The sequence below is a fragment of the Ambystoma mexicanum genome, chromosome 3p (genome assembly GCF_040938575.1).
Source record: "Ambystoma mexicanum isolate Mex_15411 chromosome 3p, UKY_AmexF1_1, whole genome shotgun sequence".
NCBI lineage: Eukaryota > Metazoa > Chordata > Amphibia > Caudata > Ambystomatidae > Ambystoma > Ambystoma mexicanum.
In genome coordinates this window covers 592701797-592728801 of record NC_090925.1, presented here as the reverse complement: position 1 = coordinate 592728801, position 27005 = coordinate 592701797, and the positions used below count along the sequence as shown (strand labels likewise).

Genomic DNA, 27005 nt, shown 5'->3' with positions numbered 1-27005 from the left:
TGCAAAGCTACTGTGAGGATTTGTCAAGCTAGGACTCCCTTAATTGGCCAATTAAATGTACTTGAAACTACCTCAATACCAGTGAATGAATGTAGCTTTAGGCTATTGCATTATATAATGCAGCATTACTAAAGCTCAACGTCTGCAATGCATATGTCCTCTTGGTCCAAGTCGAGGAAGCTCCATGGAGGGGTCAGATCTGCAAACGTTCAATGAAGTGAATGTGTAGGTGATAAGAGTCCAACCTGGGTGTTTGTTGGTGGGAAGTCTTCAAACAATTGTTAGTTCCTTATGGATGGAGTGCTGTAAAGTGATTTTGTCAGTGATTCTGTGTGTGTGTGTATTGGTGTGGTGGTGTGTGTGTGTGTGTGTGTACATACGTGTGAATGTGTGTCCGTATCTAGATGGTGTGTAGTCGGTTGAGCCACACGCTTGTTTCCCCATGGACAAGGGGAGAGAGCAAGCATGATGCATGGGTGTGAGGTCCACACCTCCGGAATAATGAGGGAGGCAGTTCAAAGAGATGGCATTGACTGGAAATCAGAGACCACGAAGAGTGGCAGCATGCGTTAATGCGGATTGGTTGATTGCTCGTCGAGGGTGAAGGTGTGACGAGGGGGAACGCAGAGGCAGCGGGTGACGGACAGGCAGAGATCAGAGGGCAGTGAAGGAGGTGGTGAGTAGAGTAATCAACAAACAGAATATGCAGAACGTGGGTACTGGTACATCATAGAGAATTATCTCTTATGCTTCATACTTTTTTTTACATATCTTTCTTGCTGCATTACTGGTCTCGCAGTTCAACACAATTCAAATATTGTGGCTTCCTTAGTGAATGTCTTCATGTTCACAGCCTCAGCATGTGTTTTGATTCTGGGGAGAAGGAGTAGATACAATTAAGGGAGGCGGTGTGTGGCTGTTGATTAGCACTGAAAATGTTGCACAGCAGAAAAAAGAAAGACAGCCAACAGGCGGGCTTTAACCCTATACGATCACTTAAGAACAGCTTTCTTTTTGCAGAGTCACAAGTTATCCCGAAGGTGTGGGGCCAATTTTAGTTAACGCTAGCTCTTAATGTGTATCTGTGACTTGTGTTGTTTGTTAATGAGCAGACTGGCATCTTCTCGGAAAGGAGTGGGGCACTAGAATGTGCTGTCCACTGCGCTGATCAAAGGAAGAACTAGTGTAGGTACCCTGCTGCCTGTGATTGGGTTCAAGGAGACAGTGCCCTTCCGTCCCGGGATTTATCAAAGTAAAACTGGGCGTAGAAACCTATTCACAATGGAGCTGGGTTTGATACAAATGTAGTTTGTCTCAAGTTTAGCCCCTGTTGTCATCGAAATATAACTGTCATGATAGTCCCCAAAGAGCCAGACCATAAGTCATCTCCTCAGAACCTTTGCTTTGCTTCACCCACCAGGACCCTGGTACCTAACTTCTATATTGCTGCAGGACAATACCCCACACCCACCCACGTCAACATTTATTCAACTCATCCTGCTACCAGAATTGAATCAATAAGATTAGCAATGTTTCAATAAAAGACACCCGTGACTGAATGCCATCATATACACACGCCTTGAGAAAGACCCAGGTGGGTCGAAACACATAGAGGAATGGCCTCACACAATACTACAGCATTTTTCAGGGACGTCATTTGACCAAAATGCCAGGGGTAGCGGAAGTGACATCTCACGACCCTTGACCCCTGATGACATCACAGGAAGTGATGTAATTTGACCCACCCCGAAGTGATATTGCGGGAAGCTATGGAACACGACCTTTCACCCATTGACACAGGGAGTGGCATCACATAGCATTGTACACTACAAAAAGTATGGTTACGATATCACTATAATGTGATATACATTTCATACAGGAATGGATCGCCATATGTATCATTAAGATCAGTGTGTATAGGCCAATATTACCAAATTACTGTGAATACAAGCAGATGTCCATGACCAAATGATAATGATGTGTTATTATATACCACTTATGCTTAAGCGCATTACATAGAAGAAATATACACCCAATATCACCCAACCTGTGTTGGTACTCATTTATCAACATCAGAAGGATGAAAGGCTGAGTTGAGGAGTTTAAGAACAGACTAAATTAGTGACTCACCCCCGAAGTGTGCCTGAAATAAACCTTTAATGAGTCTAGCAATTATTGTATAGAATTCCAGAAAGACATATTATTTTGTATTCCTATTCTTTCTTATTTAGGGCCAGTGCTGAAAGTGTTAGACTTGTGGCACTCCTGTCCTTATTATTTTTTTTAAAGGGCCTGAAAAAGAAAGCCAGCCACTCCAGAAGTAAAGAGCCACATGGTGCTGGCCACAGCCCAGCGGGCTGCACTACAAAAAAAAAAGAAAAAAAAAGTTGTTTACATTTTATTTTTAACAGAGGTCGCAAGGGAGACCTCAGAGGTCGCAGTGGCGACCTCTGGCGACCCCTAAATGACGTCCCTGGCATTTTTGTCTGGGGGAGGAGTATGATTTCTGTGCTTGTTTGTAAGCAGGAGTTTTGAGTTCGTTTGCTGGCCTTCACTGATTTTAGTGGATTATTCTTTGGAAAGAGTTGATTATGTTGGAATAGGCTGTGCAGGTACTTATGGTATGTTATGTTTCTTGAATGGACACTACACGTTGATGGTATTTGCTTGGTCTTCAGGTGTTCTAGCAGACCTGAAAGCGAGTGGAGGGGTTGGTTAGAAGAACGAGAAGTAAGATGCTAGATAGCTTTGCTGTTGTGGTGGTGCAAACAGACAAGAAGTGCCATGAGCCCTTCCTGCAGGGTATGTTTCTATGTTTTAACTGTCTGGGAACAGAGGAGTTTGTTTCTAGAGGGGCACCTCATGTTCCCTTGGTGCCAGGATGCAGGGACCAGGGGATGTGGTATGTAAGTTTGTTGAAGTGGTGTTGCAGTGCATTGTTAGAAGTATGGTGGAGGGATTTGAAGTTTGTTGTGTACAGGTAGGAATGTTGGTCTGCATATAGTGCCTCTGAGTTCACGATTTGAAGATAGCATTGTGGGAATCAGTGGTTTAGAATGTCCATCGGATGTGTTAGTGGTGTATTAACGGGGTTGTACCAGTCTAGGTAGATATGATAAAAAAGACAAGTCTCAAATGATTTCCTGAAGGTCCAGTGATTCTTGATTGTGTTGATTCCAGGGATTTCCACAGTGATGTGAGAGAAAGCCAATTCCCTCTAGCTCTGTCAAGCATGAGACATGGTTTAAGTATGCCTTTGCTTGACCGCTGTGTTCTTCTAGATGAGTAGCTGGTGACCTGTGTTTTAGGTGTGTTCAGGTGTCTTGGTAAGGTTATTCTGAAAAGCATATGCCGTTTGCGTAGTCGATTCTTAAGTAACGGTCTGGTGGGGGGATGTTGTGAGCTACTTGGTCCCAGTGGGCTCTGTGCTTCTGGTCTGTCTAGGCGGGTTGGAGGCAGGCAGCATGGTAATTTTGGGCGGTGCCCGGACATTGGGCTTGATATGATTTGACCACATGGGGTTCCTTGTATTTGCGGCCATTATATATGATATATGTGGTGCGTGGACATTGCATTTGCCGGATTTTTGGAGCAGGGATGGGGGATGACCTATGCACAAAGCTGTTCACTCTTATATACTGAGCCCATGAGTTATCTGTAAATTGACCATCGGGGGTTCATTGGATATATGGCCAATATATATGATATATTTGGTCAAAGGGTATGGACTGGGTACGAACTCCACACAACATCAGATGCATACTATGTAGCAAAGACCAGGGGAAACGGCTTGCTAAGGCATCGACCATACCAACCAGGGGGTTGAGAGAGCGGTGGGAGCTCTGATGAAGGATTTTTTGATGGTCCTAAATGAATCAACCTGATAACATGATAGGGAGACTAAGCTTAGCTTAAGATCTGGGTGATAGTTTACATTATTTTTGGTGCTTACAGTACTTACTGTACATGATATATCCTACAGGAGTGGCCATTGATTGGGGGCGGGGGATACTGGCAGTAAGGAGGTACAACTATTGAGGCTCACAGGCACCTGGCCAGGACAGTGAGAGGTTATTATTTTTTTTTTTCTTTCTTGTATTTTTGTTCTTGTTACTAGTCATCTTTGAGTTTATGTATTTTGTTTCATCTCCCTTCATCACAATTCGTGTATCTGATGAGAATGGTCATTTGTTTAATGTGAATATGGCTGAGCAAACGAAACGAAATCTGAAAATAATATCTTGGAATCTTAATGTCATTAAAGATCCTATTGAGAATTAGAAAATCCTGTCTCAATTAGAATGTTCAGATGCAAATATCATATTATTACAGGAGACTCATTTGACGGAAGCCGAGACCGATGCTCCGTATGTCCGGTTCTTGGCTCATCACATAGCTCAAGCTCCAGAGGAGTATGAACCCTGTTCCATAAAAAACTACCACTATTCGTAATCTCCCACATCAAGGATAAAGAAGGGAGTATGGTTTCTACTAAGATTAGAGTGCAAGACACTAAATTAATATCTGTAATATATATGCGGCCACAGGTGGAAATGGTTCCTTCTTCAGGGAAGTGGCACAAGGTCTTCAACGAGTTTGTAGACCCACTTACGGACAGAAACTACAATAGATGGATGGGTATGAGAGATGGGAACCTTTCTAAATGGGTGAATTTAAATTAATGGATGTATGGCTATTAGAGCACCCGACTGACAAGGACTGCATCTTTCACTCCGGGGACCATGACACATACTCTCGAATAGATATGATAATGATGGCAAGTCTGGTGACCAGGACCTCCTCTCGGGTAGGATAGGCGGCATACATATTTCTAACCATACTCCTGTCTCGCTCTAAACTTTACTTGATCACAACATCAAGAAATCTAACACTTGGAGAATAAATACATCCTTATAAGATGATGATGAGATATGAAAGAAGATAAATAAAGATGCACTATTCTTTATTGAAACAAATAGAAATGGAGAAACCGTAATGGATACAGTGTGGGAAACTTTCAAATGTTATATGCCAGGGATACTGATTGGCCTCTTGTGTGGTAAGAGGGAGTCGAAGGAACAGGAAATAAAGTCGCTGGAAGTGGTTGTCAATAATCTGGGAAAAGAGAACATGAATAACCCCACTGATGGCAAGAAGAGAATGCTGGTGCAATGCAAAAATTAGGGTTGGAGAAGACTGAAAAAGCTTTATTTTTTATCGACACTTGACGTCTGATGACATCACATGAAGTGATGTCATTTGAGCATACCCAAAGTGGCATCATGGGAAGTGATGGAACACGACCTTTCACCCCTTGACATAACAGGAAGTGGCATCACATAGCACACTACGAAAAATATGGTTACAATATCACTGTAATGTGATATCCATGTTATGCAAGAATGGATCACCATATGTATTGTTAATATCAGTGTATAGGCCCACATTAACACATTACTGTGAATGCAAGCAGACTTCCAAGGCCAAATAAATGGTAATGATGTGTTATTATGTAGCACTTATGCTAAAGCGCTTTAATTAGAACAAATATACATACAATATCACCCAACCTGTGTTGGTACTGATTTATCGACCACAGAAGGATGAAAGGCTGAGGTCCCCTTGCCGAGATTCGAATCTGCAACCTGTAGATCACACACATATCACAACAGCGAGTGCTCAAACCACTAAGCTATCTTCCCCACTACAGCTGTCTCCCCGGCTATAGCAAAATGAGCAATTACATGTTTGAATGTTCTCAAAGTCAGAAAGCAAATCACACTCTGTAGTGAATAGCATTAAACTGGTAACTGAGATTTAACAATAGGCCAGTTCATCTGCAGATCTGATGAAAAGATGGCCACATCTCAAGCCTGCTTGGATCTACATTTCAGCCTTTAGAGGATGGCAAAATACATACCACTGGGAGGGTTCATAACACTGTAATAAATCATTTAGATTAGCGGAGGGAAAGCAGCGCACTCACACGGCATCCCGTACTCCTGGCACCCGATTCCTCATACATGCAGACAAACATCCCGAACAGCATGCCATGGAGATAGGAAAGATAGACACATTACAACAAAGCAGTAATTGTGGCACAATGAAACCCAGGGCCACTTTATGTGCTATGGTCAAATATTTCTACAATGAACACATCTTTTAGGCACACAGATTTTGTCAAGTGACCGAGGACACCGAGATGGAATGTCTTGTAATGATCATAACCGAGACAACGGCTGAAAAAAACATGCTATAATTGCATCTTGCGAAAAGCAAAATACAAGTCCGAAATGGAGGCTTATTCTACACTAAATGCTTTTTGGACGTTTTTGTTTTCATTGTGAATTTGAGGTGTTGTTTAAGAACAAACTAAATCAGTGACTCACCCCCGAAGTGTGCCTGAAATAAACCTTTAATGAGTCTAGCAAGTATTGTACAGAATTCCAGAAAGACAAATATTTGTTATTCCTATACTTTCTGATTTAGGGTCACTGCTCAAAATGTTACACTTGTGGAACCCCTTGTTTTTTTAAGAGGCCTGAAAAAGAAAGCAAGCCACTCCAGAAACAAAGAGCTGCATGGCTTCGGCCTCAGCCAAGGAGCATCAATTTGTTAAAAAAATAAAATTAAATAAAAATGTTTTAGGGCGAGCAAGCTAGACCACATGTGTAGCAAGGGAGACTCTTAAACATGGGCGTAATTTTAGGGAGGGACAGGGGTGTTTGTCCCCCCCCCCAACTTTCATAGCACACCATTGTGTTCCCATTCATTTGGCTGGGGCACCTTTTTTTCAGATGTCATGTCCCCCTCAACATTTTCAGCAAAGTTATTCCACTGCCCCTGACGACCCCCAAATGACGTCCCTGGGGTGAAAGGAGGGGAAACAGTATGGAATGGGGAGTTTCCTGTTGTATTTTGGTTTTACAAAATTGTTAATAAAAATATTTGAATACAAAACATTTAACAAAAGAATGATGGTGAGTATCCTGCGTGGGAAAGTGAAGAAAGGCGCGATGCCCTTGATCGAACATAGGCGAACAAGCACCGGACATTGATGATTTGCTGCTCTAAGGTTGGTCGATTGTCCATAAGAATGCCAGGCTTTGTAATAAGGTTGAGGTTTGAGGGCAGGCCTCCATTTCTGTAAGCCGGGGCAATGCTGCCTCTGGTGCTACGTAGTGGAGCCATCATGATGATGGTGTTGGCTGAGTTTAGTTTCACTTTATTGTTACTGATGCACGTAAGTCCGTAGGCAGAAATATGCATCCAGGTGTATTGCTTTTTCCTGCCCATCCCCTTGATTGCTTGGGCTGGTTCTCATGGCGTCAAAACAAGATGCAAGATGTCAGAAGAGGGAAAAGGCGTGATTGGAAGGTGCTTGAAAAGGTGCACATGTTGTCTATCTCACGTACAATATTCCAGCCTTCTCCGAAAGCTTAAACCTGATTTTGAAATCTTTGGAGACAAAAAGATTCAAATTTCTTGAAGAAGTAAAGCTGCTTGCAAAATGTTGCGTGGCAATGTTAGCGTTGCTTACAAAAACCCACCTGCAAAGTATGTACCCCTTCAATGAACACAACACGAGTGGCACAGAATCAAATCTGCCCAGATCCCGCCAAATCTTTAACTCAAATGCTCCCTTTAAGAATGGATCACCATATGCATTGTTAATAACAGTGTGTATAGGCCCACATTACAGTGAATGCAAGCAGACTTCCAAGGCCAAATAGATGGTAATGACGTGTTATTATGTAGCACTTATGCTTAAGCGCTTTAATTAGAACACATATATATACAATATCACCCAACCTGTGTTGGTACTCATTTATCGACCACAGAAGGATGAAAGGCTGAGGTCCCCTTGCTGAGATTCGAACCTGCAACCTGCAGATCACACACACATTGCAACAGCGAGTGCTCAGGCCACTGAGCTATCTTGTGGTGAGTATTCTCAAGATAAAGGTTGACAAATAAAGTCTGCATAAACCACTCCACTTTAGAGGGTTTTTATGAATGCCCCTCTGTGAACATGTAAACGTTTCCTAGACTCCCTGTAATATCTTCACCACTTAGCGTAAATATTCATGGAAGGAATACTACACATACCTGTGACATGGGTATGCACTACATCAGTATTCTGAATGAGCAAGGGCACGCTACACATCGCTGCGGACAAGCGGGGTACTTGCCTGTTTTGATCCTAAAATAAGTAAATACTACACAATGAAACAGAAAGTAACAGATCTCCAGGTATCGGCTCCTTGTTCCTGTCTGCACTGGCATGTTGATGTAGTCAGGCAACAGCCATCAGTGGTGCATCCCAAAAGAAACGCTCTACTTTTGATTTAACTGTCCTGATGAGGAACTACATTTTTTTTTCCTTCATGGTAATTAGTGGGCACATGGTAAGCATTCACTACAATAAAAATAACCACATTTTTAGATTTAAGATGTATATTTAATTGCCTAAGACAACAAACAATTAGAACTATTTTTGTACTTCATGAAAACCTTTTACTCGCAACTTTCAAAGCTAGGGAGTAAAAAACTCCAACCTCAAAATGCCTCCCACTGTGCATCTGCCATTTTGTACTGGTTTTGGGTGCTTGTGGCTAAAATCGAATTTAGGTGCGGCTCCAACTATGCATCTGCCATTTTGTACTGCTTTTTAGTGCTTGTGGCTAAAAGCGAATTTAGGTGCACCTCCAACTGTGCAACCGCCATTTTGTACTGGTTTTGGGTGCTTGTGGCTAAAATCGAATTTAGGTGTGCCTCCAACTATGCATCTGCCATTTTGTACTGGTTTTGGGTGCTTGTGGCTAAAATCGAATTTAGGTGCGCCTCCAACTACGCATCTGCCATTTTGTACTGCTTTTGGGTGCTTTTCGCTAAAATCGAATTTAGGTGTGCCTCCAACTGTGCAACCACCATTTTGTACTGCTTTTGAGTGAGTTTGGCTAAAATCGAATTTAGGTGTGCTACTAAATGTGCACCCACCATTTTGTACTGCTTTTGAGTGATTTTGGCTAAAATCGAATTTAGGTGTGCTACCAATTTGTCAATGATCTGTAAATCTTGGCACTTAAAGCATGCACACTGATTTCTGTCTGCTTGGCTTCCTGATGTGATGCTATCGTTGCATAGTCTTTCTGACCCACCCCCTGCTATCCACTGGCTCCCCCAAACCCCTATTGTCTCTGCCCCCATGGTTCTCTCCGTCTCCCCTATCTTTTCTGCTTCTCCATCTCCTATTCTCACTCCCTCCCTCACAAAGTCTGGAAGGAAGAAACTAAAAATGGCACTCCCGAGTTCCACCCTGGTCTGCCCATTGATGTAGGTCACACCTGCATACATCAATGCTACCTCCAGACAGACTCTCACTGAGATTCTCTTAGCTGTTCCTTCTTCTAACCTGTGGACCACCCCATTTGGTCTCTGTCCTCTCCCCTATTTCCTCCTCCCCCATTACTGGTGGCACCACATGGGAAGTGCTCTTGCCTCACTTTGAATCTTGAAAATGCACCATTAATGTCTATCATAATGGCACTATCATGGCCCAGTGTTTTCTGCCCAACCTCCTCCTTCTTGACAGGCATCATCCTTCTCTCTTCAACTTCCCCCTCTCCTTCCACCCCTCCTTCCCCAGTGGTGGCACCCCACCTGTGTGCTCCCCCTCACAAATATTTTAAAAGGGGCAACCAACTTCGCTTCCCGGAATTCTCGCTCTGCTATCAAACACTACTCTGAACGTCCTTGAAGACCTTGACCTTGATGTCCTTACTCTCACTGAGACGTGGTTCAAGGCCAGCTCTGTCACTGCTTTTGACACTCTTCTCCTTGAGGTCTGCAAGATCCTGTCCAATACCAGGACCTCCCGGTCTGTTGGTAGAGCGGCTCAGATATTCCCTGAGTGGGTTCCTGCCTCCATCATCCCCACTCAAACCTACTCATCCATTGAAAGCCTTGCCTGCAGGCTGTGTGTCTCACCTACTTTCTCTCTTATTCTTGCTACCATCTACACTGCCCCCCCAGACAGTCCTCCCTCTTCTTTTCAGAATGGGCTGACCTGTTCTCCTCTCTCCTTGCCTCCTCCCCCAAACATATCTTCCTTGAGGACTTCAACATCCATCTCGACCCTCTTGATGTTGCCACTGTTCTCTTCTGCGACCTCTGCAACACTCTTTCCCTCTCTATCTTTCCCTTTGGCCTACCCACTCTGCCGGACACACCTTTGATGCTTTCATCTCAACAGTCATCCCTCTCTCTACCCCTCTCACTACCCCTCTGTCCTGGCATGACCACTCTCTCCTCTCTTCCCACCTTGACCTACCCTGTCCCCTGCCACCTCCGCCTGCGCTGCCAGTCTCCTTCTCCCTCATTCGTCCGATGAAGCATGTGTCAGTCGATGCATTTGGCTCTTCCTTCATCCCTCCTACGCCTCCTTCATTAAGCTCTCCTTCTGACTCTGTTCGAGCTAACCTCCATATCTCTATCTCTAGCACCCTGGCCATCCTTGCCTCCGTGATGAGGATCTGCATGAAGCCTGCCTCCAAATGCAACTCTTGGTATGACTCTGACTTGGCCGCTTTGAAACGCAGTGCAAAGCTGCAGAGTGGAAGTGGCAGGCATCTAGCTCATCCTCTGACAAACTGGCTGCCGCCTAGTCCAAAGACAATACTGTCTCTCCATCTGCTCCAAGAAGAGTGCTCATGTCCAGGTCTGCATCTCTGGAGCTACCAATAACACGGCTGAACTCTTTCAAATCTGCAAGGAACTTGCCAAACCTACCACAGTCTCCTCCTCTCCTCCTCCCTCCCAGACCATCTGCTATGCACTAGCCATCCACTTTTCCTCAAAAACTTTGGACAACCTGTCCTCTCTGTCATCTGCTCCACCCAACCCCCCCTTCTTTCGGTTCCCTTGGCTCCCCTTCTCCCTCATACTCTCCTCTTTCTCTCTCATTGCACCAGATGAGATCTCTAGAGTTGCCCGCTCTATGACTGTGTCCTCTAAACAGCTGCTCCCCTGCTCATCTAGAACCATCAAGGACAACATTGCCTCTCTAACTCTGCAAGCCCTCATTTGCAACTGGCTCCTTCCCTCAAGCACTCTCTTGTGCACCCTCTCCTGAAAATGCCATCTGCTGACCCTTCTTGCCTGGCTATCGCATTATATCTATCTCCCCTTTTTTGTGCAAACTCACGGAGAAGCTGGTCATCCCACAACTGACCCTCCTCACCGAAATAGCCAACTGCCTCCACGACCACCAGTCTGGTTTTAGGGCTGCCAGAGGCAGGGAACGTGCTCTCCTGATCACCCGTGAAGGCCTACTCTCTAACCTGGACACTAGCACTCTCCATGATACCCTAGGCATCACAGACTGGGCAATTCAATGCTTGACCTCCATCCTTTCAAAACAGACCTTCCCAAGTACAAATGGACCCCTTCCTCTCCTCCACCTCACCTACCTGTAGCGTCCCTCAGGGCTCTGTCCTATTGCCTTAGCTCTTCAACATTTACCTGGCCACCACCTGATCTCCACTTTCTCCCCTCATTTCCAGTGTTACGCAAATGACACACAGCCCTCTTTCAATCTGCCTTCCTCTACCTCCTCCTCCCTCAGACCTGACTCCCTGACTTATATTCATGCATGGTGCTCTGCCAATGATCTCTGCCTTAATGCCAGTAAGACAGAGATCCTACTTATTGGGACACCTGCTCCTTGTCCCCCAGCCCACTCTCTGGCCTGACTCCCTGGGTCCTCTATGCTCACCCACTTGCGATGCAAAAAACTTGGGATTATCTTTGACTCCTCTCTCTCTTTCTCTCCACACATCATGGACCTTGGCAAGAAGTCCAATTTTCAGTTGCATCTCCTCAGGGGCGTTGTACCTTTCTTCACCTTCCCCCAGAAGCAAAACATCTCCAGAGCCCTGGTTCTCCCTATGCTAGATGACTGCAACAGTCTCATCCTCAACCTGCCTTTTTGCTCCCTTCGCCGCCTCAAGCTAATCCAGAATAGGACTGCAAGACTTACCCTCAGCCTCAAGCCCAGGGGCTGCATCTACCCGCCCTTAAAATCTCTACACTGGCTCAGGTTGACCACAAGGATCAAATTCAAGACCATTTGCATCATCCACATGGCTGTATGGGGCCTGGGACCTCTTTACATCCAGCTTTTCCTTCCTAAATAGCTCCCGGCCAAGGTCCTTCGGTTTTTTGGCTTCAACTCTCTGCAGGTCAAATGCTTCTCTAAGCAAAGAGCGGGAGGTAGATCCCTTCCCTCGGCAGGCTCCTCCCTCTGGAATGCGCCGCCCCCCCACCTTCCTCTTCAGACTTGAGCCGGATCTTCTTAAGCTCCGGAAGCTGCTCAAGACTTTCCTTTTCTCCTCTTCCTTCCCTCTCTCCCTCACTTGCTAACTCTCCATCTGCTGCTGCAACTAGAGCCTGGTCCCTTCAAAGTCATATCGTGGCCAGACCACCCCCTACCAGTCTCTCCAGCATCCTTTGCCAGCACTTGGCCTCGGCCTCCCTTCCCCAGAATAGCCCAACTTGGTTCTCCCTGTCCACTGCACTCCCCCCCACTTCCACTCGTACTTGCTGCCTTGGCCTGCACAGCACTTGCCCGCCCCCACCCTTGAGGGTACCCCACTCCTGCACGTCTCCCTTTACCCCCTCCTCTTTGCACTTACCACCTTGTCATGCACTTGCACTGTAGGATTTTCACATGGTGAATAAAACCTTTTGTTTTTGTTCTACTTTTCTGACTCCCATGCCCCCCCCCCCAACTTGTCTTGTGGCATCTGGAAAACACCTGTATATAGTTTATATAGAAATGTCCAATAAATAAATAAATTGCCCTCAGTGTAACCTCTGGTCAGTGGTAACCAGATACTAAGAACATCTACCAAAGCCATTCAATACAACTTTTACTGTAATAAACTGAGAAAAGAACCCACTTAACTTTGTGAGGCAAGGCTAAGGGAATGAGCAAGGCTAGAGCAGACAAACTGAGCATGAGATGACAGACAGATCGCGGCCAAGAGGGAGCATAGCACTGAGAAATAGGGGGCGTACTGCGAATTAGGGCTCTTGGACCTGTGTGCACGTGTCTGCAGGAGCCATGTGCCCTTATAAATAACAAAATAGTTCTGTTTGTGAAGACATGCACTTCGCGCAAGAACACACTGCACACGCTTAGCGAGTACTGAGTGCTCCAGCTGCTCTTTATCTGCAGCAGGACGTTTCACCCTTTCCAGCGGTCTTAAGGGCCCCTTAAGGGTCAGAGTGTGGGGAAGGAAATGTAGGGTGGCCAGATAAAAATAAAAAAATGGGACAGGCCATAGACATAGAAGTAGGACTAAAGTAAACACAAATAAAACTGTCGTCCTACTTTGATGTCACTGGTCTGTTTTGTGGGTGACCTGCTCACAGGCACACTCCTCTCACTGGAGGAGAGCGGCCAGGGAGGGGAAGGGGGAGGAAATGGGTGTGAAAAACATTCACGCCCCCATTTGTGTAGGAAGTCGTGCAAGGACCAATTTTGTGATTTTGAAGTTGGGTTCCGGCAAAAACCAGGACCATAGCCACCCACCCTTGCAGACCCAGGATGGGGTTTATAAAATTATAAAGCTCCCGGGACCGTGGGACAGAGGACGATTTCCCGAGACTGTCCCGGGATAACTGGGATGTCTGGTCACCCTAACCAAAGGGCATCTACATAGAGGTCTTTGGGTCCCTGTTCAACAGTTGCAGTGTGGGGTGGACATACAAAAATACTGTCAGTGCGGCACCAAAATCCCTTTTAAGCACTTTCTCGTACACACCCTCGGCCTATCTTTGAAAGAGCACCATGCACCCCCCCCACCCTAGGGTCAGGTTGGGGCATAAAATAGTCTCGGGCACCAATGAAAAAGTGTCTCACAGTTGCAAATGGCAATTCATTCCTTTTGTGACTAACGATTTTAGTAGTACACAAGGGTGAGGTTTTCGAGAAAATGCGATGCAAATTGTGCATTTAAAAGAATATGTGTTCAGTAACACTGGTCAAAACTACTATCTGCATGGTGAAGTAACTCAGCAAACTGGCCCACATGGGCCAAAAAAGCGGTGCACTTTGACCCCAAAAACTTGCCCACACTAGCATTTTGTGTGCTTGGTTCGGCATTGCCCTGCTGCCCTACAGGCCAGTCCGAACCTGACTATCCATCCCCAGACATGCTAGCATGTCCCATCCTTTTCAGCAGGTGGTAGTCCAGTCCTGGTTTTAGCTGTGCATTCAGGAACTTGTAATCCGGTGTTTATAATTGGCAAGTTCAATACCAGAATGCAGAGTTAAAACCAGGACTTTACTAGCTTCTATCGAATGGAACAGAGCACGTTGGCATGTATGTATCCCGAATAATGGGCGTTGAGGGTGCCTGTAACCCATCATACCCTCTCGAAAGGTGCTTTGGGCGGTGCATACTAAAAACCTACCCCTCCTGCGTTTTGGACATTCAGGGCCCGGTTTTGGTCGATTGGGCTCCTGTGCTCCTTTTCTGTTGGAGAAACATGTTCTGAAATTCATAGACTATTGTCACATTTTAAACATTTGCAACATTGCTTGGCAATGTATTGGTGAGGTCGAACAATGCCCCATGTTAACAGCAGCAATGAGCCGCCGTTTCCCTTAGCAACGGGTAATGGCATCCCTTGACGACAGTGGGAGTGGCTGCTCGGCAGGACTTTTCCATTGAGTGGCGAGATGGCTCCCGAGTAGCAATGCAAAGGTCATGTTAAACTCGGAGTTTTAAACAGCAGCTCGAACGTTGCCATATGCAGACACAGCTGTGCTGAGGATCCGAGATCCGGGACTCTTGCTTGGCTGCTGCTAACGCCTATGTCCTGATGTAGTCACTGAGAAACAGTTTGTGAGTTCACTCTAGAGCATCATCAGTAGCTTTCCCTTTCTTTGGGGAATATATTGATCACGTGCATATTGATAAGTCTGCGTGATGCAATGGTTAAAAAGATGGCTCAGTGTGACAGGCATGTGCTGCAGCGAGTAATGTTCACAGGCCAAATTATAATACATTCTGACGTGTCCTGATTCATCCTTTCCTTTCTGAGGTTGATAACTTGAATATATAATCTGCGGTGATTGTGACACCCACTGCGCCGCAAAACAAGATACCTGCACTAGAAAGCACTAGTTACAGAAACTAACATTGCACTAGTTTGGTGTAGTTTGAGAGTTCACTTCCTCCAAACGATCATTGTAAAAACAGAGCAGCAGGGTCCAGTCTGGCAATAGATTTTTCACACCCAATGCGAAGCATATTGCGTTAGTCGAGAGAGGTGGTTAGGTAGCCAAAAGGGAGACAGTCGAAGCACAGTGGCGAGGCTCAGATCCCGGCTTTGCCACTGCATAATACTTTGATCCTGGAAAGATCATTGTATATCACTTTGATGCCTTACTTGAAAAGTGGTGCCTTCTTACACCCTACTGCAATGACATTCAAACCTTTTTATACTGAACCCCTCACCCCCCTTGAGTAAAAATGTTGTTTCTGCCCCCCACACTTGTTTCTGCGCCCCCCCACCACACCTAGGGGTTGGCCCTACTAGGGGACCCAAAGGATGTCCAACGGGACCCAGGATCTTTAAAATATAAGCACATTTTCTACTACTTATATTTTCTGTTAAAAGCAGTGACCTTAATCCTTTGGTAATTTAAAAACAGTTCATCTTAATCCCTTTTCAAAGAATCTGCGCCCCCCACCCTCCTGACATCCTTCGGGCCCGCAGGGGGGCCAGCCCCCCAGTTGGAGGATCATTGTTCTAGTGGCCTTCTTTAGCCCATTGCCTCCTTCTTTTCAAGGAGGCCGTTTGACTGAAGGGTCATCAGACAGGACAGAACCTACAAAATGTGACAGGTCTCTGGTGAGATTATTTTCAGGTCTACGTATCTGGCACCAACAAAAATGCTCTTTTCTAGGATTTCAAGTGGTGTTCTGCACATCATAAATATCAGTCTGCACATCTGTACAAACAATGAATATAATCAGGTAACCGTATCACAGAGTGTCTTTTATGCAGTGTATTTAGAACGTTGTACTAAAACCCTGCTGAGATGTTTCAAGCTCACATCTGTTAGGATTCTGGTACCTGCAATCTTCCATTTTTTAGGGCGAAAATACATCTAAAAGAATGCTCCTTTTTTTACGTAGCTGCAAGGATGTGTTTTTAAAATATTGTCATGTTGATTTATAATGTGATGTGTGTACATTCCAATCCAGAACTACACACTAGTGTACTATTTCAGTTATTGAAAGCCAGACACTCACAAATAATTGGACTTTAGTATATGATATGTCAATAACTGTGAAACAATGGTCCAGTGTCAACACTTTACCCTGGGATGAAATCCTGCCTCACCACTGAACCAAAGTTTGTGATCTTGTCCAATTTACTTAGTTTCATAGTGCCTAAACGGACGAAATTTCCAGTCCTAAATATTCCAAAATTGTCCGTCCCGAGGTTTATTTAGTCCTCAAGGAATGCACCTAAAAGGTTTTATAGCATTGGTTCGTATATATAATATTGACCATTCACACATTGCAGACCACGAAGTCATTTGTTTCTTTGCTTACTCTTTGCACCACCATGGCCCTCTACGACACTAAAGTTCAGAGAAGTGCACCTCCCTGGCAGCTTCTAATCCACATTCTCGATCTATATCACTGGAATGTGTAACTCCCCCATTGCTTCCATTCTGTCCCCGGTATCCATGCACATTATAAATAACCAATTATAATGATAACTACTGTATGCATTCTGCGCATATGCTAGCACACAAGTAGCCCCATCAGTGACCGGTAATGTAACCTTGGAAGTGATGCCTTTTCATTATGTTCATTCCAGCATGGATGGGGGTGGGGGGGGGCAGGAGAGACTTCAAGGGGGATGGAGGTCCCATGTTAGGTCCATCACTGCTAGAGCAACACATCAAGCTTTCGGTGTGTGCTTTGGTTGAGGAAGTAAGGAAAGAGGAGGGAACAGAGATGGTGTGTGGCCAGAGGCGTCAAAAACACTTCACATAGCCCGTGAGATACATGACTGAGCCACCCGTGGATCTTGTGGGCTGAGGGTGGAAGGCAGGACCATTTCTCGGGGGTTCCTTTGTTTGGTGGGTTTGGGGGGACAGGGGGAATTCATTAGAGAGGGCTTTTGCATTGGGGAATTAGGGTATGATGTGTCATGTCTGTGTTGAGTGATGTGTGTCCTGCCAGGGTCTATGTGTGTGCTAGGGAAGGAAAATTGCACAACAAAGTTCATGGCTGTGTTGGTAAGGGGGGTGAGTGCTTCCGGGGTTGTATCTGTGTGAGGGGTGTGTGTGATGCATGGATCATGCACGTGCAGGGAGGTGAGGTGCTGCAGAGATGTGTGTATGAACTAGGTGCAGAGATCTGCTGCTGAGGTCTGTTTGTTTATTTATTTATTTATAGTGTGCACTGAACCCAGAGGTAAGGTAACTGGGCACATTGCAAGGAAATGCATATTCATAGTTACAAAATTGCCAGTACACAGTAAATCAATTCACAGAAGTAAAAGTGTATACAGTTGAATGGGCCGTGATCACGTGGGGGCATGTGTAGAATACATACAGTGCGTTGCGCATGCATACATACATATTCATAGATACAGATTTGTCAATACTGTGTGTGTGCGAGGGTGGGATTATGCAGCGCGCGTGCGTGTGTGTGTGTGCGAGACTGGAAAGGAGGCATGACGCTGCACATTTGCTGCACAATGGGTAAAACGGGCGCGTGACAAAACAAAAAAAAGCCAGCACTCTGCTCAGTCGTGCCTCATTACCCACACTGCCGTGCTGGTAACAGCATGCACTGAGTACACTGTCAACAGTCTAGTCCGGTGGAAACGCACTGTTGCCCCAAGAGGCTCACAATGCAGGGAAGACCTGCCTTTGCGCACCCGCCGACAATAGTATATGTGCCTTGTTATGGCTCTGTCTGTAATACTCCATCGCGGGCTGCAGCTGCTGCAGGAACAGGTGCGTCACCTTTGGGGACATTTCCCACGTGCTCAGGCACCTGTGAAATCTGCATTCCGAGGACCAGCCACTTCGGCACATTCATGCTGTGGCTTCCCCTGCGTGCATAAGAGGAGGAGCGTGGAGGTGAAGAGAAAAAGCGGAGCACACATGCTTTTACGCGTCCATTTTCCCATCTGATCTGTCTCCTGAAAAAGTCAACGCTGCTTGTAAATGCGTTTTGCAGGCAGCGTTTACTAGTGGAATCCTGTGGAATCCGCCTGGTTTTCATCGGGTGAGAAATGAGGCGTTCTCGTGAGAGGGAAGGGAAAATGAAGGCCTAAGAGCGAGTTTGCCTCACCTTTGCCCCTTCCTTCTCCCCTCCGCCTCTTGAATGTGTGAAGTTGCAATCAGGGCTCGCCACAGCATGTAAGTGCCACCCTTGGCGGTCTCCTGCATGCAAGTTACATTGCATACAAACTGAGGCAAAATATTTACCTTAGTGGTTCATTTTCTGAAAAAGACTAAATAAATGCAATGGACTAACCATGAGGGCACTTAGATTCTGCTGGGTCATCTGCATGCAATTTTCAATTTTTGCAAAAATGGACTGCAAAAGTAAGGAGTAAAAACAGGCAACATTGCCTGTACCCTTTACTTTTACTATCAGTTTTGCAAAAGATCTAAATGCTGTCTGCAGGTGCTAAATGCATGCAGACTCCCCAGGAATCCATTTGTTGTTCGCCTGCATGAAAATCTCAACCAGGGATACCAGGGGCGGAGTGGGGCATAACGTTGTCTCGGGAACCAATGAAAAAAATGGCCCACAGTTGCAAATGGCAATTCTGTCATTGTCGGTGAGATAGCACAGGGAGTACAGTGCTCTCTTTAACGCCGGTGCACAGCCTGCCAACACAGGTTTGAATCCCAGCAGCGCCAAACTCATCCATCCAAAGCTTGACAAACGAGCACCACACCCTGTGGGTAGTAATAATGCTCAGATGCCTGAGTGTTAGGCACGCTATATTGATGTGAATAATTATTGTTATTTCTTCTGCGTCAGACTGTTTTAATAGTACACAAGGGGGAGGTTTTGATAAACTGTCATGCACATTTTGCATTTTAAAGAATATGTATTCAGGAACACTGCCGAAAACTACAAGCTGCAGGGTGAAGTAACTTATCAAACTGGGCCACATGGGCCAAACAATTGGTCCACTTTGACCAACAAAACTGGCCCACACTAGCATTTTGTGTTTTTGTTTGGGCATTCCCCTGTGACCCGATAGGCCGGTCCGAGCCTGAGGGATACAATGAAGAGGTTTCACAAGTGGAGAAGGAAGGACTTGGGACTCTTTTGGGGGTAGGGTGTGCCTGCACATGATTTTATTATTATTGTCAGTGCTGGAAATGGGCAGGAATAAGACGGGGCAGGCCTCCCGGAGCCCACGCTTTCTTCTGAAAGCAGTCTGCTCTTTACGAGGGTTCAGAACACACACGCACAAACCCCTGAAGCCTCACATACAGTTTTGCAGCTGTTCAAACTGGTATATATGTCCTGCATTTTACAGAAAACTCTTTATTAGGGTGAATATTGCGTCCAATCAAAACAGAAGAGTCCGTTATTTACTTAAAAGGTTTTCTTAATGAATCACTATAAGACATTATTTTGTTCCCATAATGCTCTTTCCTTTCATGCAAATTGCCAGGATTGGGTTCTATATAGAGATACTGTGTTGAGCAATCTGGCCGGGAGCCACGCCCCTTGCCCCCCCCGCCCCTCCTTTACAAAGCCCCGCCCCTCCTAAGAAGTGACAGTTCCCCCAATAAATGTTTTCCATTTCCAGCACTTGTTGATGTCTGTCAGCTGAGTCCTTCCCCAACTCTGTCGCAAGGCTGGGAAAACGGATACTATGAACCTGTGTCCAACACTTAACCTTGACATCCCATTCAACTGGCCACCATCTGGGATCCCCACGCACGCCTACCAACAATGCAAAGCACCGGAGTAATGGGTTTGATTTGACAATCTCTTTCTCTGCCATGATCAATTGAACTACCAAAACAGACCACCTTCAGCTCCACAAGCAGAAAAAACATTCCCTCTCCTAGGTACTGGTGGACGTTATCCAATGACTTGTTCTATGTATGCTAGAATACTGCAGCTTTCTCTGGCTGGGCCTTCCCAAATATATATTAAAGCAGGTGCAACTGATAAATCGAGCAGCCAAGCTCAGGCTTGGCCTAAAGAAGAGTGGCAACACATCACCAGCACTCACATGTCCTCAATGGCTTGAAAGCATTCCCCGAGAAGTCTCATGCTTGACCCACCAGATCTTCTCGAGCAAGGATCCTGCTTATGTTGGGAACCACACAGTGCCATGCCGCCGCCCACCAGGAGGCTACGAGTGGACCAATCAACGCAGACCTCTGAAGGCGGAAGACACAGAACTCTGAGCAACCAAAAACCCCAAAAACCTCAGGGAAATTCAAAACTGTCATGAAGGAGGACCTCCTGAAGACCAGCCAGTGCAGGCCCCAGGTCTGCCAGCGCCCTGTCTGAAATGTGTGCGCCCCCCCACTCCCCGCCCACCACACAAATGTAGAACATCAGGGGGCTAAGTCAATAGAACTGAGCCCCCTATTGTTCTTGTAAAGGGCACCTTGCCGCCAGCTCAGTGTCATGTAAACAGCGCCTATTAAAGAATCAGGACGTGATTCAAAAATAGGCGCTGTTTACATGACACTGAGCTGGCGGCAATGCACCCTGTACTGTGGGTGCGCCCTTGTGCGGCTGCACCCTCTGAGCGCACCTTGAGCCGGCACTGAGACCAGGAACAGTGTATAATTCCGGGGTGTGCCTCAAGAAGTGTCCCCTATACTGACTCAGAAAGGCTATCTCCATGTTGAAATCCCCCAGGAAGACACCTTGGAATGCGGGTGCAGATTTCTATCTCCTCACTTCTCCCATTCTTTCTATCCGCTATTGGCAATTATGTCTTCTGCTTTGCACCCTGAAGTCAATGTGTAGTTGTGTGCAGTGCGTGTACAAAGCCAACGAATACATAACATTGCCCACAGGTGTTGCGTGCACGACTGTGCGCAAGCAGTTAAGTATTGCTGAAGAGTTGTAGAGCTGATTCCTGGCAGAGAAAGGAAGGGGAAGGCACAGCATTGAAAGCCACTGACCTGCTAAAGGTGCTCCAAAAGGGACGAGAGTGTGCCTGTTCCTTTTAAAAGTTCTCATTGAGAGGCGTCCAGAGCCTCAAATGGGCAGGGGCTAGCCCGGACTCCGCTCCGTCTGCATCCAAACAATGTTGTTCAGTGGGGATCCAGCCAAGGCTTGCTGTCGCAACCTCCCTGATCTCACTTCCCCACACGCTAAAGGCCAATCAAAAAGGATATGTGACAATAATGCTCCTAATCACAGTGTCTGCTTCATATTATACCTTTGCAGTTAGATTTTTTTATTTTATTATTCTCAAGGGAGAAAATAATATATATATAATGCATTGCTTCATTTAAAAATATATATTTTTGTATTGAAATCTTGGCATTACAATTCCTTAAATAAAACGAATATATATATATATATATTAGTCATGGACATCTTTCATAAGAACCAAAGGCCTGAAAGCTGGATTGATCTTTTTTTTAAATTTCATTTAGTTTTTATATTTCAATATTGTTATTTTAGTCTATTTTTGACTGCTGATTGATTATATTTAGCACACCTTTTAAAATGGACCCCATACACGTGTTTCAGCATTGTTGGGCCTCATCAGTGAGGTGGAGCTGTGCCTCTCTGCCATGCATGGAGACCATACCATGTCTGCTAGGCCACTCCCTTGGTTACATAGGCCAGAAGCCATTTTAAAGGCTCCTTTGCTACCTGCGATTTGTATGGTGCCCCAGACACGTCCCAGACACCGCCCCCAAATATTGGTTGTCATTTGTTGAGGCACCCCATTGATGGCCTGTACCACTTAAAACACTTCACATGCCTCCGGAATGGTCCTCAGCAAATAGTGTGTGCAGATCAGATCCTCAAGCAAGCTCCTAAGCCTTGCCCCCCCTCCCCGCAGGAACACAAGGACTTACCTATGGTTGTGATGACAGTTATGGCGAAGTAGAAGGACCCTGCAAACCTCCACTGTTTCCCAGAGCGGTGTGGCTCGGACTGCAGGACCACCCGCTGGATCTCCCCATAGTCCTCCTCGGTAAAGCGGTATTTCCTCTTCAGGGCACCCTGCTTCTGCTCCAGAACCCTCTTGCGTGAGGTCTCGGACTCGGACTCTAGGGCATCAAAGACGGCGGCGCCCACCAGCAGGTAGGAGAACATGCAGAGGATGAGGGACAGGGTCCGGATGTTCTGCTTCTTCATGCTTGATAGCGGGGGTCATCAGAGGGGTGGGGGTGCCATCAGGCGCAGGAATAGAGGCTGGAGCTCTCACTTGTGCAGGACTGCCTAGCGGGACCTCGAACCCGAGCAAACACAGGCCGGCTCAACATAGATGAGGCAGGACCTCTCACCCTAGCCGAGTCAGGACCTCTCACCCTAGCAGAGACAAGCCTCTCACTCTAGCAGGGGCAAGACACCTCACCCTAGCAGAGGCAGGACACCCCCCCATCAGAGGCAGTACCTCTCACCCTAGCAGAGTCCAGACCTCTCACCCTAGCAGAGACAAACCTCTCACTCTAGCAGAGGGCCCTTGCAGAGGCGGGATCTTACATCCGAGCAGAGACAGGACCCCTCACCCTCGCAGAGGCAAGACCACTCGACCATAACAGAGACAACACCCCTAACTAGCATTGGGCCCTAAAAGGTCACTAAGAGAGGCAGAGCCTGTCACACTAGCAGAGTAAATCTGTCAATGTGTGAAAGGCATGAGCACTCACTCCAGCAGAGAAGGGGCTGCTCACTGTCTCAATGGAAGGATGTCACACTCTGGCAGAGTAAGAAGCTCTCACCTTGACAAAGTTAGAAACTCTCACTCTGGCAGACGGACGACAACTCTCACTGGCAGAGGCGGGGGATGAGTCGTCACCCCTGCATAGGTAGGAGAATTCATCCTAGCAAAGGCGAAAACTCTGGCGCTAGCAGAAACAGGACCTCTCACCCTATCAGAGGCAGAAGCTGCTACTCCAGTTGAAGACTCTCTACCATATAGAAGGGGCATTGCCCCTACCATGGCACAGAAAGACCACTTCACTTCAGTGTGGCAGAGGCCAGATCTCTCCCCCTAGAAGAGGCAGGACCAGCAAACCTAGATGGGCGAGACAGTAGCTCGCACCTCTTTGATATTGGATAGAAGTTTTCACTCTGGCAGAGGCAGGACCTGGCATCTTCTTGCCTGGTAGTGTCAGCAGCAGGGACAATGACTCGTGGCCACACGCCCACGAGGACTATGTTGGCAGTACTACTACTACGACTTAGAGAGGTGCAACCCCAGTGGCACCCGGGGTCCCCGGATCAGTCTATCAGTACCACACATGGCTACACGCCGAGCGCCACCAATACCCGGCTGGGCCGACATCTAGGGCTGGCGCCGGCTCAGCAGAGCTTCTGTACACAGTGACCAGCGGTGGAAAGGAAAGAAACAGGTGCAAAAGTCCCAGGGACAGCAGACGCTCGAGCCAGCAGGGCCGGGCATTATATTACATCAGTGGACCCAGGTGAGGGCACGCGGGGTGCCTGCCGTCTAGGAACTCCAGGGGAAGGTGCCGAGCAGAACCTGTTGCCGGTGCGACACGTTGTAGAGCAGTCAAATCCAGTGCGTGCAGTTTCTGGAGTGAATCGCCGAGGGGGGACTGGGTTCAGTGTCCTGGGGCGGCTGCTCCACGTAGGGTCTCGCTCTGGCGGAGGGGATACTTGAGGGGCTGACTTGGCAGCGTCCCGCGCCGCCGGTCCCTGAAGCGGCTGCCACAGCACTGACTGTTCCCTGAGCTGCCGAAGCCCTCGTCCCTGTGGGGGATGATGGGGGTAGTGGTTTCCAGCCGCCCAGCCTTCTGCTCTGCCGCCGGGAAAGCTCTCCGTGCAGCGCCGGTGCTCTGGGCTACAGAGACGAGCCGGAGTGTCGCAGGAGAAAGAGCGCAAGCTTTCGCCAATATCGCAAGAGATGCTATGAAATAATAGCCGAGGCCAAGGGGAGGGGCATCCCAGTTGCCAAGGAGACCAGTTGGAGGCTTTCTGCAGACGGGGAGCCGAGGTTGGTGGTGGTGGGTGCGGAGGGGGTGACTTGGTTTGTGCTCGTGGCTAAAAGAAGAAACGCAGGGCTGATGTTCTTGCTAAAGTCCAGATTCCGAAGGCATGATAATAAGTGAGGCCACCAGCGCAGTTTGCGCGAGGCCACCAGCACAGTTTGCGTGAGGCCAGGGCGCGAGGTCGGCAGGAGGGACTCGCAGTGAGATCAAAGGATGTGTCTTGGAGGCGCACAGAAAGAAAGACCAGCGGGAAGCAGGGTAACAGCAGCGCAGGGCAATGATGCAGACAGCACTGCGTGTCTTTCCCTATTGAAAGAGAGCAGGCCTGTGCACGCTTCCTAATTCTTCACCCATAGAGCACCTCACGTGTAGCCTAGCAACCCCATGCTTCTTTGAGCTCCAGCCGCCTTCTTTACTGTCACTGCCTCTCTTATCTGCCCCAACACCAACAGGCAAACCCTCCACCTGTCCCAGTGACAGACACCCACACAAACCGGGGTGCCATGTCCACCAGGCTGCACATACACAGGGGCAGAGCCAAATGACATTGTTTTTAGTGGGCGGGGGAGGAAGCTGGATGACAGTTTTGAAAGCAGGTCGTGCGAATGGCCATTAACCCATTGGGATATCGACCCCCCCCCCTTTCTCTGAGCCCAGGAGTCTGGGAAGCAATTATGCCTTCATGTGGCCCATTGGATGTATCTTTCACCCCAATTCACACACTATTTATTTTCCTAGTGCTAATCATTGGAGGTGTGGGCCATCTAAAACCTGAGCCCAGTGGGTAAGCCTTTGGCTTAATCTTGGGGGGTACATTGATATGGCCTGGACAGGCTTTTGCCATCTGTGCGTTTGCTGCTGCCACGTTAATGCTCGTTTAAATATAAATCCCCTCTCCCAGCAGGCTCTTGAGGCCCCAGGCTGGGCTTCACAGCAGGGTGCTGCTTTCTGTCTCAAAGGTGAAAGTGGCAGGACTTTAGCCGGCCAGGGGCTGATCGTGTCCATTGAAAAAAACGCCCAGGGCCATGTCTTAGACAGCAGTGCTTTCTCTCGGGTCACCTTCATCTTGCACACAGCAAAGCATTTGCCTGGCTGCACAGCCCTGGCAAGAACCGACTTTAGACAGCAGAGCCGTCTCTCAGGCGATACACCTCTTGCAGCAGACCATCCTCATACTGCAAATGGTTTACAGGCCCAGCACTCAGCAAGCAATGATAGCTCTCAGGCTTTGCCGATCTTACATTTTAGTTTGGTTAATAGGTGGTCATTTGCCTTGATGAGTTGTTCTCGTAAATCAGTCCACGTTAAATTGGCACCTTGTGACGATATATCGAGAGACCACCCTTAAACCTGGGAGTTCCTCCCACAAATCAAGGTGCCCCACAATAATGTGTTTACGTTTTTAGCGCTAGCCCTATTGACGAGACATATAGAGCCACGTAAATCTCCCCCTGTGCCAACAGTGAACCAAGAACCAGGCCGGGATACCGAAAGAATATATATTTATTTAAATTATAGCTCAATGAATAATGACTTTAATCGATTACACACGCCATCTTCTCTGTGGCAGAAAATAAAGCTTCAATAACAAAACACATTTTTTAGGATGCTACTTTTAAACACACTTTTTCTGCATTTTACTTTTGTCTCACAAACATGGAACACAGTCTAAATAATCGGTTCAACCATCTTGTCCCACAAACCCCTTTTGTCAAATTAAATAATACTTTCTAACATGAATAGAGCATAAACATCAGCACTTCTTGAGAAGGGTTTATATAATCACATATGCATCTCAATTTTCAAAGCAATCTTTCAGCAACGTTTGTTAGTTTAATTTCCCTGCCCGCTGGAAAATGCTTGCAGTGTTGGAAGCACAGATTTGGACGAATGCATGTGGCAAATAGCACCCAGTTTCCTTTTCATCCCTAAACAATCTAAAATCGTTCTGCTAGCAGGGTCACATACTCTCATTAGAGAATGTATATTGTTAAATGGAAATTACACTGGTTTCACTTTGCAAAGCACCTCTCCACACAGCACCAAAGACCCAGGCATCAGTGATATGCAGCACCCCTCTGTTTAAAAGCCAGATCTAGGGAGTGGGGACAGTTTAGGAATTTCGTTTGAGGTAAAGGGCAATACAATTTTTAAGCAGTGATGACAATTGGTATTTTTGTTTTAGGATATGTATACCTTTTAATTAAAAGCAAGTTAGGAAATGTGTTTTAAAGGCAAGGTTTGGGAATGGTGACAATCAAACATTTAGTTTTTTTTTTTGTGGCCAGCGCACCCCAATTAATTTATGTGACTATAACATTATTCTCGCTAGGAGAGAGGGTGAAAGTTTCAAACTCTTCCAAGCTCCCCTTCCGTAAATCGAATTGGGAGCTAAATAAATTAATATACAGTCAAATATGCTAAGGGTTTACACAATTTGGCCCCTCCCCCACTATGAAGGGAAGCTATTAAAGCAGGGGGATTCGTCACACACTTGGTTTCAAATGGATCAGTTCTGCTTACACGGACCTCTTTTTTGGGGAGCTCTCGGAAGACAGCCAGGCTCCTCTTTGGACAGCATAAGGACTGGTCACTTCAGTCAGAAATCCTCACCAGCTTTCATCCATCATCTGGCTTCTCCTTAAGGATCAGGGCCTAGTCAGCTGTTGGCTTCCCCCAGTTTCTCTCTCCCAGGCAAAATGTAAGGCCTGTCCATGTTGAGGCCTCTCCACCCAAGATGTCAGGCATCTGTCTCAGGATAGCC

General features: G+C 46.7%; 1 protein-coding gene across 2 annotated transcripts in view; it reads right to left on the bottom strand.

The window, feature by feature from the left end:
• LOC138580646 (potassium channel subfamily K member 9-like) overlaps window positions 1-27005 on the bottom strand; it is a 330334-nt gene that overhangs the window by 61456 nt on the left and 241873 nt on the right. The window contains exon 1 of one of the 2 annotated variants that reach the window (XM_069651347.1): window positions 22139-24512. The exons of the other annotated variant lie outside the window; for it this stretch is intronic. Coding sequence (XP_069507448.1) covers window positions 22139-22421 — 283 coding nt within the window. The 5' untranslated portion in view covers window positions 22422-24512. Of the gene's footprint in view, window positions 1-22138; window positions 24513-27005 lie in introns of those variants that run through there. 2 annotated transcript variants of the gene reach the window in all.